We start from the raw sequence: 16,722 nt of genomic DNA, 5'->3' as shown, positions 1-16,722 counted from the left end.
AGGCTGTAGGAACCCTGGTAACTAGGAGAGAAAAAGATCTAAGCCTGGCAGGGTAGAGGAGGATTATTTATGGTACCCCACTGATCAGGGAAGGAACCTTAGTATCTGGGAACACAACCAAACTTAGACTATGGAACTAGACTGACTTAATAAAACAGATCTAAGAAGGGAAACATAAAATAAACTATTGGGTTCATGTGAATTGATGGAGAACCAGGAGAAGAAACTGAGGTTAGGGTGGCAGTTGCCATGATGTGGGAGTGGCCTGTTCTAACCGTACTCTGCCACAGGCTTGGTGTTTCAGGGTTACTGAATGCTTTCCGCTTCCATTGGGTTTAGGAGTGCTGAGTACCCGCAGCCCGTACTGAATAACTATTTTATGGTTAATATGTAAATAAGGACCTTGTAGTCAAAGCCAATCCAAAGCCTGGTGTAACTCAGTCATACTGGGGAGAGGGATGTACTCCAGTTACAGAGGTGAAATAAAAACTGTGACTATGTATCTCCTGACACCTAATTCCTGGAGTGGTATGGGTGTTCACGTTGGAGGAAACCACCTCCCTGTTTGTTGTCATCTAGTAGATCTGGTGGATAAAGGCCCTCTGAAGGAAGGAAATAGGAGATCCTTGGATTCTGCCAGTATGAGCTGTAGATCAGTAAATCTGGCAAAGCAGGAGGCTCTAGAGTAGTACCACTGTGAAAGATAGCCACTTGTCACTAATTTCTTCCCCGACAGACACATCATCCTGATTTCTAAACTCTGAGGGAAAGTTAAGGGTAGCCCTTTAAAACTATGAGCCATGTTGGCTCTAGAAATTGCCATAACTGGTGTGGGGGGTAAGGGTATTGCAAACACCTGGGGTGAAACACAGTTGAAAACGTTCTAAATGAAATTGAGCAATAGTGCGTGCTTCATCTATTTGTGAGCAAATCCACTGTAATCAGCAAAGCAGTGTACAGCTTTCTGCAGAACGAAAGAATGCTCCTTCTGGCAGTGTGATGCTGCTGCACTTAACAGATTAAGGCAGCATCCTGGCAAAAGTAATCGTCCGGTTTTTAACTGTGATGATGAAGCATGGTTGCATTGGTGAATTTGAGATCATTGACGATCACAGAGCTGGGAAAATTGTTGTTAATCTCACGGGCAGACTGAGCAAGTGTGGTGTGATCAGTCCGAGATTTGATGTTCAGTTGAAGGACCTGGAAAAGTGGGAGAACAACCTTTTGCCGTCACGTCAGTTTGGGTACATAGTGCTGACAACTTCCGCTGGCATCATGGACCATGAGGAAGCAAGGCGAAAAATACACAGGAGGCAAAATCCTGGGATTCTTTTTCTAAAACTTGTAAAACTGGCATACTAATTGTTCAAATGCGGGGGGGAGAAACAATTGCTGTGTAGACTTGGAACTAATGCTATATTAGCATCAAAATTCAAGCTATTTGTTTTTAAGGAGTGGCTCCTGTGGCTAGACACTTACTCATTGGCTTTGCACTTAGTCTTCTAGAAACCTACCCTAAATAAAAGGACCAAACAATTATTACTTGAGTAAGTTGCATTAAAATCAAGTAGTAAATCTGTCTTCTGGTCATGTCAAGTTTGACATGTTTTGGAGGAAAGCACAGGCAAGTTTGAAGTCTTGTGTAGGTTTTTAACCTGACCTGTGGCTGCTAATGACACCATTATCCTCATCCTCTCATCCCCACTCTATATACTTTTAATCCATTTATTTATTTTGTTTTTAAAAAAACATATTGGCAGGTTGGGGCTGAACTAAGTAGTAAATTCGGTAAGTTAGTAAACTGCTTCAGTGTTTCACATTGTTATGAGGAGACAACATATTACAGGAATCAGTACATCTATCCTGGCATGGATTATTATGAAGCCCAAGAAAGCTTTGGTTAACTGAAAGGCGCAGCACCATTTTGCATATATCAGACAAGCCTGTGGACACACTGACCTCTTTTAATTCCCTCTTTCTTCACAGCAGGTTTCTTGTTTCATGGGTCTCATTCCCAGGAGTGAAATGATGTCAGCCATTCAGCATTTGGCGTGTGACACAGTGTCACTAGTTCATTCTCAGAAGCTTCATAGTCTTGAAATTCTTTGTGGATAAGTCACTCTTACAATGATATTCAATATGGCTATATTTAGCTGGATAGAATATTGTACCTCACCCCCTTTCCCTGGCTTCTCAAAGAGCTTGTCAGTAGATTCAAATATGGCACACTAGGCTGATTAACTGACTCTGGCTGAGCGAAGATGGAGGGAGCTAAGGGATTAAAACAAAAGCAGGGCGGGAATGGACAAGATTTGTGAGGATAGTGTTTGTTTTTAAAATGAATGGGCATTTATAAGACCATGAAAATACAGGGTTTGTTAGAGGAAAAGAAGTTGAATCTCTTTTTGTATTCTAAAGGATTGCATAAATATTGGTTTTGGCTTTTAGGAAATACTTCATAGTGTGCATTAGTAACAGATGCTTTAGGTTAACAGTAATATGTCAATGAAGATTTTATACGTACTTGGGAGCCTTTGGCATCAGCTGCTGTAACTTCAGCTATTGATAGAGTTAAATCTTAACACTGTATGTGAATATTTTTACAGAGACGGAGCATACGCTGTTTCCTTTTTGACAATGTCATTTTTCTGTAATATACTAACCCAGTGAAGCTCAGCTCATACTTATCTGTTCTTCATAGCTTCTTCGGCACAAGGCAGTTAAGTGAAATGCCTGTGGACCCAAAGAGTCAGTTGCATTTAAGATCTTCCTGGTATATGATTTTTGTGCAACCACTGAACTACACCACCTGATTCAATCTGCTTGTTTTCTTTTAAGTCTATTGCAGCCAGGGAGGTGGCAGTAAAAGGAAACATCTACAGTTATGCTGTTACCTGCACGCTCTAGGGCAGCAGTTCTCAAACTTTAGCAACCCGAGGACACCCATTTTCATTTAAAATTTTTCAGGGACCCCAAACCCCCCCGCTCAGCCCTTGCCCTGCCCCTTCTCTGAGGCCCCACCCCTGCTCACTCCATCCCCCACTCCCTCCCTCTCCCCCACCCTCGCTCACTTTCACCAGGCTGGGGCAGGGAGTTGGGGTGCAGGCTCTGGGAGGGTGTGTGGGTGCAGGAAGGGGTGAGGTGCGGGTTCTGGGAGGGAATTTAGATGTGGGAGGGGGCGAGGGGTGTGGACTCCAGGAGGGAGTTTGGGTGTGGGCTCTGGGCTGGGGCAGGGGGCTGGGGTGAGGGAGGTAGCGCTTACCTCGGGCGTTTCCCAACTGGCACATCCTTCTGGCAGAGGCTTCTAGGCAGGGGAGGGCAGGGGGTCTCCTCGCACTGCCCCAGCCTGCGGGCACCGCCCCCGCAGCTCCCATTGGCTGCAATTCCTGGCCAATGGGACCTGCGGAGTCAGAACTCGGGGCGGGGGCAGCACGGGGAGACCCCTTTGCCCCACCCCCTGGGGCCGCAGTGACATTGCCTATCCTGGAAGCAGCTGGCACGGAGCCAAGTGCCCTGCTCCTACCCCTCCCTCCCAGCACCTCCTTCACAGCAGTTCCCCAGCATGAAGGAGGCACTGGGAGGAAAGGGGAGGAGTTTCTCAGTGGGATCCGCGGACCCCCTGAAGTACCCTTGGGGACCCCCAAGGGTCCATTGACCTCAGTTTGAGAAATGCTGCTCTAGGGCATCAACCATTACCCTTCCATAGCTCAAGACATAGCCTTACACTCTGTGGGTTTGCAGGGTCTTTTACCAGTGAAAGAGCCTTACACAGTGATATCCTAAATCTCTATTAACAAACACCAAAACAGAATGTACCCGCTAAACATACAATGCTCACCACTCCCAATAACTTTTCTTACTGGCCAGTCAGGATCAGGTCATCTGGGGACTTCAGCTTCTGCACAATATAGTTGTCAGGGTGTTGAGATCTGGCAGCTCTGATCTTGAGCTGAGTTGGTTCCAAAGAACTTTCTTTTGGACCCCAGTTTATATAGTGAAACTTGAGTCCTGCTTAGCTATACCTTAATCAATCATTTTACTAAAGTATTACAAAATAATTCCTTGACTAATCCTAGCATATTGCAAAACAATTCTTCAACCAATCATACCCATCACCTTAGTTGATTTATACCTTGAAAAATTAGTTACATAACAGAAACAATCAAAGAACCAGGCAGAAGCCATAGAGATAAACAATAGAAAAGTAGGGACCATAAAGGCAAAAGAATAAAGTAGTAGAGATTTCACACCCACAACTGTTAAGTGATTCCTTGCCAGACAGAATGCTATCAAACAAAGTTTTTTTTAAACATCTTAAGATTTGTTTCTTTATCTGGTGATTGGTGGGTGCTATTAGGGCAGGATCTCCTTCTTAGCAGCCCAGTATTACATTATTTTACTGTAATTTAGAAGGAATGTGAGGATGTGACTTCCTGCTTCTTGGCTCCTGGCTGCTGCTCTCCTAATATGGCTGCAGAAGAAGGCCTCAGACCTTACAGTGCAGAAAAGGAAAAAACCATGTATGATGTGACAGTTGAGTTCAGCCCTATGCAAGACACAGAAGGTAGTCCCTAACATGTAATCGAAATAGACAACATAAACACATTGTGATATCCAGAGGATGGGTCTATCTTTAGGTCATTGTTTACCCCCCGAAAAAAGTCTTGGTAATGGATGAAAGTGGTTTTTGCTGTGTACATTTTCAGTAAATAACCCTTCACTCATTCCTGTGGAATTGTTGACATACTTTCACCAACTTAACAAGGTTTAAATTGGCATCAGGGACCCAATTCTTCCTTTGGTGGCTTCACTGGAATAGCTGGAATGTAAATGAGGGCAGAATTTGGCCCCATGAGTGTTACCTTTGGTCAAAGCATGCTCTACTCCTGAGAGCATTCTGTGCCAAAAATTAAAAATTCTGCTAATTTCATTTGTCAAATAAATGTAGAGGTTCCAGCATGGCATTGGGGAGCACAGGCCACTGGCTGCACAGAGGTTGGAGATCACAGTGCAGCTTCTGTCCCCCCGCCCCAGGACACGGACTCAGCTGTGAGACTGCGCCCAACCCTGGTACAGCACAAGGACTGACCCTGCCCCAGAAACACCCCATGGCCCTACCCCTCAATGCCAGGTTCACCAGGTGTGGGCAGGCAGGCTCAGCAGGACAGGATCCAAGTGTGGAGGGGCTTAGTGTGGGGGGATCCAGGTATGGGTTGAGAAGGTTCTGTGGGGGGCAGTCTGGATGCTGGTGGCTCAGTGGGGGATCCGGGGCCAGGGGGGAAATCTGGATGCGCAGGGGCTTGTTGGATTGTTCTGGATGCAATGGTAATGGGACTCTGCGGGGGAGTCCAGGTGAAGATGGTTGGGGCTCGGTGGAGTGGGATCTGGGTGTGGGTAGCTCAGTGGGGTGGTCCAGGTGCAGGGAGAGTGGGGCTTGGGGATGGAGGTGATTCTGGGTGTGTGGAGGGGATGAGGCTCAGTGGGAAGGTTTGGGTATGAGGGGGTCTGGATGCATGGGGGTTGGGCGGATGGGGGAGCAGCTCCCTGTACAGTGATCCCTCCCACTGCAGCTGAGGAGCAAGGGATGCAGGAAGCATAGGGGGAGGTGGGGAAGTTTGCAGCACTTCCTACAGCCAGGGGAGAAATCTAGGGGTGGGTCTGACATGGTCCTGAAAGCCATGCAGGGGAAGAGGAAGTCCCGTCTTCCCCAGCCCAGCTGGGACTAGCAGCCCAGTGCAGGGTAGGAGCCACCAATCTGGTCTTCCCTAGTCGCGCCCCTTGCCCCAGAGTGATTTACCTCTCTGCTGGCTGCCCTGGGCACCCGAAACATACTGCTTGGGGAGGGTCGCATGATGGTTCTTGTGGCTTCCCTTTGCATCCCTGTCAGAAAGTCATTTTTCTGCAGGGAAGCAATCAAATCTGTGGAGGACGTAAATTCTGCACATGTACAGTGGTGCAGAATTCGCTCAGGAGTAATGCTACCCTCTTCTTTGTGGATCTTGGTGCTCCCTTTTCTATCAAGTACTGGTGTAGCAGACATAACTTTTCTGAAATTTCATTAATGAAACCTACCTGTCTAGATCTCTGCAGGAAACTTTAGGTGAGCATGCTAATGGAGTTTGGGCACATAAAAGAAATATGATTGTCAAAAGGAAGCCTACAAATGGTTTTTCAAGAACATTTGTAATAAAATTCTCCTGTAAAGGGAAAGGAGAGGAGAGGTATTGAACCACGAGGAGATGGTGCAGATCAGATCCTCAGTAGGTGTAAATCAACATAGCTCCACCGACTTCAGTGGCTTTATTGCAATGCATTCACTTTGGAGCTGATACCACAGCAAAGCAAATTTACTTATGAAGCCCTAGTGGTATATACAGTACCAACATTATCAAACCACAATCTCTCCACTGCCGAGAAGAACGTTAAACATGCAGAAACAAAGCAGAACTTCACTAATTCAAACTCTGTTAATCTGTGTACTTCGTATTTCATGCAGAAAAGAACTCTTTCCAACTCCCACTTTCCAGCAAACACTATATAGCAGAGTTAAGTTACTAAATTTATCATTAAAAAAATGCACTTATGACTGTATTATGAAATATTCTTTCACATATTTAAACTACAGTTGTAAAAATAGTTTAATAAAGAACATTTGTTGGACAACATCCTTGCACTTTTTATTTTTATTCATTTTATTCTCTTAATTTGCCAACTTCAGTAGTTTGAGGGGTCTCTGTGTTACTTCTGTAAATCCAGCACATTTTAAAGGTTTCATTTTTCATGATTGGAGGCATCTAGCTGTCCTCTTCTGTCTCCCTGTCCTTTTTGCCTTTCCCATGTTTTAAATATGGACCTTTTTCCTGTTCCCTATTTAGGTACTGCTATGTGGATATTTGTTAGCAATGACTGATGTGGAATCTACATATGCAGATTTTATTGCTTCAGGAAGAACAGGTAGAAGAAATGCGCTACATGATATCCTGGTGTCCTCTACAAGTGGGAACTCTAGTGAACTATCTCTAAAGTTATCAGAACTTGATATAAACAAAAGAGGTAAGCACTTGTATTCTTTTATTTCAGCTGTTTACAAAAAAGAAAACGGAAGAAATGAGTACTTTAGTAAATCTGGTTGGCGCACACACACACTGCTCCCCATGGGTGAATGGATAAACTCCAGCCCTTCATCTGATGTTGCAGAATCAGTGGGTTTTGCTACTCATACAGAAGCTCAGATTTAAAAATGGCTTCTCTTCCCAAACTCGACACACAACCGAAATGAGTAGTGATTTTCTACAGTGCGTTGGAGCTGGTGACCTATATAAGGGTTTTGCTTACAGAAGATCAAATAGTCTTTCCATTGTGAAAAAATAAGAAGGTTAAAAGTCAGTTCAGAAGGTAACTGTAAATGCCTTTATGGTTGGTTTTTAATGTGGGGTTTTGTGTTTTTGTTTTTGCGGGGAGGCTTCGTCTCCAGTGTTTGGTTATACACCCACTCTTGCCTCATTGGAGGCTATGGGGTAGGCTAGTGGACACAGCCTAGGAGCCAGACATGCCTGAGTTGTTCAGTTGTGTATGTTTGTCTTTGTGTTTTTTAGTCTTGGCTCTGCTATTAGTACAGTGTGCGGGCTTGCACCAACTCATTTACGCTTTCTCTCTGCTTTTCCAACTGTATACTGGGAATAAGACATTCCTATCTAAAAGATTATTGTGAGCAGTAATTACTATTTGTACAGCAGTTAAAAGACAGTGATACTCATGTGATTATTCTTGTTTTGTTTTATTTGAAGCTTCTTTTTCTATTGACACACACACACACCCACACCCTGTAGTAAATACTGACATTTCTTTCCTTTGCTTCTAATAGCCCTGACATAAACCTATACTTGCTCCATCTGCAGCAGATTGTTTGGCCCTAATTGGAGGAGAAGACAATGGGTCTCAGAAAGGACAGGCCAGTGGCAAGCAGTAGCTTGAAGGGCCCCACATGCTGTTTCAGTGGGAACAGAGAGATTTGACAGTTTCTCTCTCCACTGAACAGATCGGCATAGAGACTGTGGAGTTTGTTTGTTTGTCTTCCTGGACTTGTGTAAAAAGCCATCTTGTATCCTTAGTAGATCCACCTCCAATGCAATTGCCATATACAGCCTTCTGGGGCTGTATACTCAAAATTCCTACAGCTAAGATTCAACTTCTCCCCTTAAACTGTCTTCCTACCATAAATTTACATTTTACAAAACTGCAATTACACAGTCAAACTTCAGTGTTTTGACTACGTTCAGTATCTCTTAATGATGAAGGAGCAATTACTAGCTAGAGTGACTTTTGTGATCATTCAAAGGAATTTGATTTAATTCGTGTTAGCATATTTATCACGTAGATACAGTAGGCTTTGCTGTGATGAGAAGGAGACTTAAGATCCTGAATCTTCATAAACCCTGGGAATGGCTAAATAATGATTAGCCTAAATTTGATACATGTTTCAAGATTATATTTAATTTGTCTGAGACCTCTCTTGCAGCTTATGTAAATGCTAATAATTTCAGACAAGTTTTCAGAGCAGCCCATAAAATCTTATAAGGTTAACAAGGTACATGGAAATGCCATCCTACCTCCTCTTAACAATATATCCAACTATGTAGTTTAACCTTCCGGATTGGGAATGGTCTGGATTTTTTTGGAGCGTTGTTCTCCGCCCCCCCCCCCCCCCAACTGATTTTACAAAGTGAATGTAGTTCTTTTAAAGGTGCCAAATCAAAAGTCTCAAACTGAGGTCTTCTGCAGTGTCCCTAGCACTGTTACACCAATGGCAGAAAAGGATGCCCCACCAAACCTGTGTCAGGGTAAGAGAGTAGATCACTCTCCAGGCCTGTCCTGTACCTGGTGCTGCTTGCCAGTTTTGGCAGCTTTCTGATGTAGACACCTGTTGGTGAGGAACAGACTGACGTTGCCAATGTACGTGCTGCCAAAAAGGTGTCAGACTATTTGTGCTGAACGGTGCTCTTATTAGTTAAATTACACCAATATAGTGACAAACTCAACTAAGTTGGTAGGTCCAAAATTTGACTCTCATCTTCTACTTCATATTTGTTTGCAAAAGTGCACATAATTATGTATAAGGCTATTCCTTCAAAACAAGTACTCCAGTACTCTCTAGTCAAAATAAATCAGCTGTAATGAGCAACTTCCTAGTGGGCATATTTAATGAATAGTGTATTTAAAATAAATACATACTGTCCTTTTTTGCAGCAATGTGACTTTTATTCCTGTGGGAGAATTGCTTTTCAGATTGGATAAGTATGGAAACCACAACAGGAAACTTGAGATATCTGTGCCCTCTGTAATGGCTGACAACAGAGAGCAGGGTTTTATACTTGTGTACTCTTAGAGAAGTTGTTAGCTCAGCAGCTAAGCTTTCACCTTGTCAAAATAGATGATGAAACCCAATTTGAAGCATTTGTTTAATTCAGAATTCAGTACAGACTAGCCCAGCGCCTGATTTAGCAAAAGTGACCCATATACCAAGGTTAAAAAGTAGAGTGAGGGATGTTGGTTTATGAGATTAGATGGATACAAATTGCTCAAGGGGAAAAAAGTTATAGGTACAGTATATGCAGTTTTGTCAGAGAGAGTAGGGAATAGAATTGGCAGGTGAGAAGTTGAGAGGGATGCCTCCTTGTGAAAACTGAGAGGGTCCAGGCATCTCAGAGTAAAGCAAGACTGTTGATTTAGGCAGAGCAATACAGAATTGGAATGATAGCTTAAGTTTGGATCAGTAAAAATGAGTAGAGGAGAAGATAAATTTTGATAGGATTAAGTCAGTGATATAACCTCTGGGAGAGTTAATGGACCATAAAAGACCAAGAATATCTGGAAGGGAAAATAAATTAGAGATTGATCAGAGAGGTCATTGGCAGTAATATTTAAAGTATTTCTAGTGTTGCCAACTCTCACAATTTTATGGCAAGTCTTGTGATATTTCATTTCTTAAAACCCACCTGCTGGAATCAAAACATTGCATGAGAATCTCTGCAAATGTGTGTTTTGTTTTTTGTTTTGTTTTTTTTCAAATAAGATTCTAGCCCTTATGGTTTCAGGAAAAAAGCTTGAAAACGTGGCCCAAGAGCACCGTGGAACCTCAGGTTGTTTCTATTTACTTTCTGGTTTTTAACATTTATTTTTAAGCCAATCATGATTTTTGGATGTAATACCATATTTCACTCAATGAGTCTCAGAGCAAATGTCAGTGGCGGCAAATGCAAGACAACTGGTGTTATAGATTGGTCAGTGATGGAATGACTTGAGAAGAATCCTTAAAGGAAAGTTCACTCCTGGAGCCTTAACATTGCACTGTGCTCCGGAATCATATGCAGGAAGCTATTCCTCACCACAATTCTCCCTGCAGGTCAAGAGAAATATTAAAGCTCCAGAACTGTTCACTGTGTGTGGAGTGGGATGAGCCAGAGAGGGCACTGAAAATCAGATTTTACAGTCACTTTTGTCAATATATATACTAGAGTGTTCAAAAAGATAAATGGGAGGCTTTGAGGCAAGGAAAAAGTTCAGAGCTTTCAGCTGGGAAGAGGAGACTTACTTTATCTTCAAGTAGGAGGTGTCCATATGCAAATAGAATCCCTATTAATTGTTTGGTCATTGATAATGGTGGGTTAGGGAAGAGCGGACTGCAGGATCTGAGGAATTGGTGCAATGCAGATACTGGCAGGTGTTCGGAGAAAAAGGATGGCAACAAAAAGTATTTTTTTAAAAAGTATTATCTATAAGTCAGCCCGTAATTAATAGAATAAGCATCAGTGTTAGTGAATGCATCCAAATAGCAACCTCCCATGCGTTACCTTTGGTCAGGTTGGTAATTATCATTATTGTAAATTTTCTTATCAACAGGAAGTTATGAAAAGTTCACCCTTAATAGCTGATGCTCTGCATGAACTTGGTATTTTATTTATTTGTGCTGTGCCACTGCATATTCATAGAGAAGTGAATGGTTTCATGAGTGGGTGTGTGCATGAAGATACAGTTGCAGATATTCAGTGTCACTTGAATTAATAAAAGATTATGCATAGATGGTTAAACCACAATATTTTTTTTACCTTACTATGTTCAAATAGTGGAACGGCCTACAAAATAGTCACAGGGTGTACTGTAATGTAATGCCCTGCTGGCTGTGTGTGGCACTGCAGGCACTCCCTTCCTCAGTTTCCTCCCCGCTAGAGTTTGTGGCTCAGCCCTCGGGCTGGCTCACTCTGAGTTCAATCCCCTTTTGAAGTAATAAGTCCAAACAAAAGTCCCAAAGAAACAAAAGGATTCTTCTGGCCTTCAGGGCTTCTCCAATGCCCTGCCTCTGGGCCCTGTTCCCAGTCCCTTCTGCGTTTTTGTGTGTGTGTGTCTGTCTCTCTCTCTGGGATAGATCCCCAACTTCCAGGCTCCTTCTCTGGAAGTCCCCTCAGTCTCCTGCAGACTCTCACTTTGGGCCTTCCATAGAAGTCTGTCTACTATCTGTTGTTCCTCTTTACTCCGGTATAGAGCCCTGCAGTACCCAGCCTCCTGCAGACCCTGGCTCTCTGCCTCCCACAGAAGGCTTCCCGCCCACTGTGTTTAACTCCCTAAACAGAGCTTTGTCAGTCTTCTAATAAGGCCCAGGTGTCCATAAACTACCACCTGACCCTCCTTAGCCCCCAGGCTGGAAAGCACCTAATTAATTATGGCACAGATGTTACTGGCCCATTTCCCCTTAAAGGGGCCATCACCCTGTGATAAATGAAGGGCGGCGGGGGTCACTCCCTTTTATGGACGGACAGCCAGCCATTTAGTTATAAAGTCCCTCTTGGTGGCTGTTCTCTTCTCGCTTTACCTCTAAAGGGTTAAAAACTCTCCCTGGCTAGATAAAAGAAAAGGAGTGGGCACCTGACCAAAAGAGCCAATGGAAAGGCTAGAACTTTTTAAAATTGGGGGAAAAAGCTTTCCCTTTGTGTGCTGTTGTTGTTCTCCAGGAAAGAGGGGAACAGGGAGCAGTTGTGCTATAAGCAGCTTTAAGCCAGGTATGATCATAGATCATCAGATCATACCTAAAACACTTACTTGGAACCCCCAAATGTGTGAGTAGATCAGGAATGTTTAGAAAGATGCAATTACGTTTATTTCTGTTTATTTCTTAGGGCTAGTGGACTCTTCTGTGCTAAACCCAAATGCTTTTGTTTTGCTGTAACCTTTAAGCTGGACCTCAAGAAAGTTATTGTTGATGTTTAATTTTTGTAAGTGGGTTTTTTAAATCTAGCAAAAGCCTAAGTTCCAGATGTGTATTCTTTCTTTTTGTTTTTAATAAAATTTACCTTTTTAAAAACAGGATTGGATTTTTGGTGTTCCAAGAGGTTTGTGCATGTTTTTTTTAATTAGCTGGTGGCAACAGCTGATTTCTTTGTTTTCCTTTCTCTGCTCTTCTCTGGGGGGGAGGGGGGTGAAAGGGCTTGAGGGTATCCCACAGGAAGGAATTCCCAAGTGCGCCTTTCTGGGTTTCAAAGGGGTTTTGCATTTGAGTGGTGAGAATGTTTACCAAGCCAAAGTCAGAGAAAAGCTGTAACCTTGGGAGTTTAATACAAGCCTGGAGTGGCATGTATTAATTTTTAAAATCCTTGTGTGCCCCCACCTTTGCACTCGAAGTGCCAGAGTGAGGAATCAACCTTGACACACCCTGTGACAATGTTTAGATGTTTGAGGCCATAAGGCCTTATGATCCTCTAATCTGACCTAAGCATGACTTGGGCTATAGAATTTCACCCAGTAATTCATGCATCGAGCCCTATAATTTATGCTGTAATTCAATCTTTAGAGTACAAGTGACAAATAATCCACCACTTTGCTTGGTAAATTGTTTCAGTGGTTAACTACCTTCTTATTCCAAACTGAATTTGTCTAGCTTCAACTTCCAACCATTGGATCTTGTTATCTAGCAGCTAAAAGAGCCCTTTCCTATCAGATGTGTTTTGCTCTTGTAGGTACTTATAGGCCATTATGAAGTCACCTCTTAACCTTCTTTTAGATTAACTAAATTGACTGAACTCCTTAAGTCTATCACTGTAAGACATATTTTCCAGTCTGCAAATCATTCGTGTGGCTTATAATGAGACAGTAGAAGTAGTGGCATATGTGGAGTAGAAGCAGAAGTAGAAGCAGAAGTAGTGGCATATGTGGAGTGTGGTCCGTGGAGAAAGTACTACACATAGTGAATTAATTTAAAAAATAATTTTACCTCTATTGTTTAATATGGTACTTTTCTACCATAATTGTATAGCCCACCAGAGAGCTGTATTTAGGCACAGTACAAACAATGATTTTCTTATATAGTCAAATTAACATGGTAAAGAAACCTGGAAAACTGTTAACATCTTTGTTTTAGTAATCTTAATGTTACTTGCAATGATAGACTATAACTGTTCAGCCAGAAACAGGTTTGTCAACATGTCTTTAAATATGCAGTCTTGATATTTCATCAATATAGGGTATCGTTAAAGCGTATTTGAATTAAATGCACCATTATTTTGTCAACATCGTAGTTCTCCTTTTGACTTTATTTCTCAGATATCTTCTGACACTTCTTAAATTTTGAGAGACCATGGGGGTGAGGCAGTATCCTTTTATTGGACCAACTTCTGAAAGCTTGTCTCTTTTACCAATAGAAGTTGGAGCAATAAAAGATATTACCACACCTATCTTATCTCTCCAATATCCTGGGACCAACACAGCTACAATAACACTGCAAAATTCTTAAATTTGGCAAAGGATAAAATTTTATTCCAGGAGCAAAATACAGATCTAGAATGGATCAGTCTGAAAACCGGTTAGTTTTTTCCCCAGTCATTCCCCTCCTTTGTTTGTTCCTTGCAGAAGGCGAAGGAGATGCACAAAGAAACCCAACTGAACAAGCAGGGGAGGCCCAGGGGGAAGCAGCGAAACAAGAAAGCTGACATCCAACTTTGACCGACAGGAGCAGCTGCTGGATGTTTGCAGACTGCAGGAGTTTACTGGAACAAATTTGTTTCCATGAGCAAGCTGGTGGAAAAGAAAATGGATGCATTTCACTGCTGGAACCTGCTCAACATAATGCTAAAAATGGGGACACAGGCTGTGACAGCAGACAGAATTTGTTCTACCTCTGTCATTAGCAATGGTTGAAACGTTATTAATCGTGGGACATTGTCATCGGATGGATCTTTTCATAACAACCACTTGATGGGAATGCTTGTAGAAAGTAGAACAAAATAGATAATTCTTGTAGCAAATGGTCTTTGAACCATCAGAGGATTTAATTGTGTTCTGTGGCAAAGGTTTGAGTGATCCTCAGAGTTTAAAATTCTCTGGCCAAAGTGATCACCTAGTAAAAGAACTGTGTAGAAAGCACTGGTTTTAGAACTCTGCATCTGTGATTTACAGCTCTGTTATTTACAATGTTTTGTATTGTACTACTTAGACGCTCCACCCTGCCCTGTCTCAAATGCTTATGAAGAATATTTCTGTTACTGTGAATTTTTCTATCACTTGTTTGAAAGGGCTGTTTTTTTGCATAATGTGGTGGTGTGCACATGACAAATTAAAATGTCAACTGCTAAATTGATTATGCCTAAAACTATTGACTCATCAGCACTCCAGTTTATTACTAGATGAGCCTTCAGAGTGATTCACTAATGTGAATATTCCCTCAGTTCGGTATGTCTTGTATCTGTGGTACAGTTCAGCCACTTGACTGTAGTTCGTTGCAGATCCGGGATTCAAACTGAATCTTTACATTTTGTTTTTTCCCCTATATTTTTTTCTTGGATTTATAAATCTTTCTCTGGGCTTTTTTAAAAAAGAAGAGAAAGTCCAAACATTTTATTATTGTTGTTTTAGAGTAAATGTATAACCTGTATGGTTTGAAAAACATTGATTTGAAAATAATGAAGCCCATGGTGCTGGTGAAGCTGTGGTTCCTGCTGTTAAACCTAGCTGTTGTCTACATGAGAGAAATTGACCAGCCTGACTGTTCCAGAACAACTGTTCCGGAATAACTATTCTGATATAATTGAAGCTATTCTGGAATAACTCCCCTCTGTGGACTTTCATTCCAGAATTAAAAGTCATTTTATTCAAAAATAACTCCTCTGCTTTTGTGAGAAGATTAATTATTTATTTTGGAAGAAAGTCACTCTGACTCCAGAATAATACGTCCACCTGGGTAAATTACTTTGGAATAACTATTCTAGAATAAGATATTCTGCAGTAGCTATGATGGTCAATTTTCCCTGGGCAAAAAAGGCCAGAGATTTACCCTAGTGCTTAGTCTTGGGGCAATCCCATGTCTCCCTGATCTAGGTGAGTGAGAAGAATGACTACTACTGTGGCACCTGCATTTGCACCAATCACAGGGTAAAAAGAGAAGCTTTTTTTTTTTAATAGGTGGTGATGTCACATTTTTTCCTTTTGTTTCAAATGTTATGCACTTTTTAATGTTTGTAAATTCTTACTGATTACTAGTGTGATTGCTTTCTGGTATATTACTCATCAGTTAATGAAACATTATTTACTGTTACGGCCACGGCTGTTGTTTCTACAATATGTATCATGATACTTGTCACATGGAATTTTTTGTGAGATGTGTAAACTCTCTGATCGGTATTATGAGCTCATTTATTAGTGTTAATAAATAACAAACCAGCAGTTTGCCTGTGGTTCATTAGCACAGTCTGGCCCCTTTTACCTCCTGTTGTCTGGAAGTTGGATATCTGGCTGTCAAACTCGTAGCATTTCTGGTGCCTGCAGGAGTAGCCTGTTTTCTTTCAAGCTAACTGCTGATAAACTCATACTAATTGTGCCTTGATTGGTTTCCCTTGGCGTTCCTTTGAAGAAAACTAAATTGTCGTTCAAAGGTTTCCCCTCATTTCTGCATCAAGACTTGAAATTCGGAGGGGGGAGCATGATTTTCCACTGTGGCATGAAACAGTTAACGTCATCCCAGCACTAACAGTGCAAAGAAGTAAGACTCTCTAGTTCCCAACAAAACATCATTTTGCTATTCCCTTCCTCCAGATTTACAGCTGTGTTGGATATTTGCTAGGAAAATGACATCAAGGAGTACCAGCAGGAATAAATAAATATAATGCATTAGCCCAAGTGTTTTGTCCTTGCTTATTTTCTCCATTTTTTTCCCCCATCTCAGTATGTTTTCCTTCTTCAGTCTCCTATTTCATGGACTAGAATTCCATTTTCTCCTTCCATCTCTAATTCGTATTTGTTCTTTCCCCTTTATTTATTCCCGTCTTGCTGTGCTTCCTATGCTCATCTTTCTTAAGGGAAAAGTGGTACCTTTCTTGTTTTTCTAAGAACCCAGTTCTGCTGCTTCTACACTGAGATGGCACTGTACTATGTTTTATCGCAAGAACTCTACATATAAGTTGCTTCTCTCTCTAGCATCAGAGTGCCTCAGTTCAAGTTTCCACTTAACTTGAGGAAGGGTGGCAGAATTGGGCCCTAAATATGCAATTCCATCACTTCTTGGCTGTCTCTAAATCCCCACTGCCCTATCCTCTGTCCTTTACCTTTCCCCATGCCTTATTGTCTCATCTCTTGTGGGAAAAGTCCTAGTGAGTTTGGGAATTTTAATCCAATATGATTCTATAGAAATTACTCTAAAAACCTAAAGGATGTAACCAACATGGACTTAATAGGGTGACTTAA

At 42.0% G+C, this 16,722-nt stretch overlaps 1 protein-coding gene across 1 annotated transcript in view; it reads left to right on the top strand.

Annotated features, from left to right (window-relative positions):
• Positions 1-16,140, top strand: part of PKIA (cAMP-dependent protein kinase inhibitor alpha) — a 68,535-nt gene extending 52,395 nt beyond the window's left edge. Inside the window, exons 2-3 of the mRNA XM_073329380.2 lie at positions 6,876-7,053; positions 13,897-16,140. Of these exons, the coding sequence (XP_073185481.1) occupies positions 6,903-7,053; positions 13,897-13,976 (231 nt within the window). The 5' untranslated portion in view covers positions 6,876-6,902 and the 3' untranslated portion in view covers positions 13,977-16,140. The remainder of the gene's footprint in view (positions 1-6,875; positions 7,054-13,896) is intronic.
• Positions 16,141-16,722: the final 582 nt, after the last annotated feature.

Source organism: Lepidochelys kempii, chromosome 2 (genome assembly GCF_965140285.1).
Source record: "Lepidochelys kempii isolate rLepKem1 chromosome 2, rLepKem1.hap1, whole genome shotgun sequence".
Taxonomy (NCBI): Eukaryota; Metazoa; Chordata; order Testudines; family Cheloniidae; genus Lepidochelys; species Lepidochelys kempii.
Note: the sequence above shows the minus strand (reverse complement) of the source record. Positions and strands in the feature narration are given on the sequence as shown.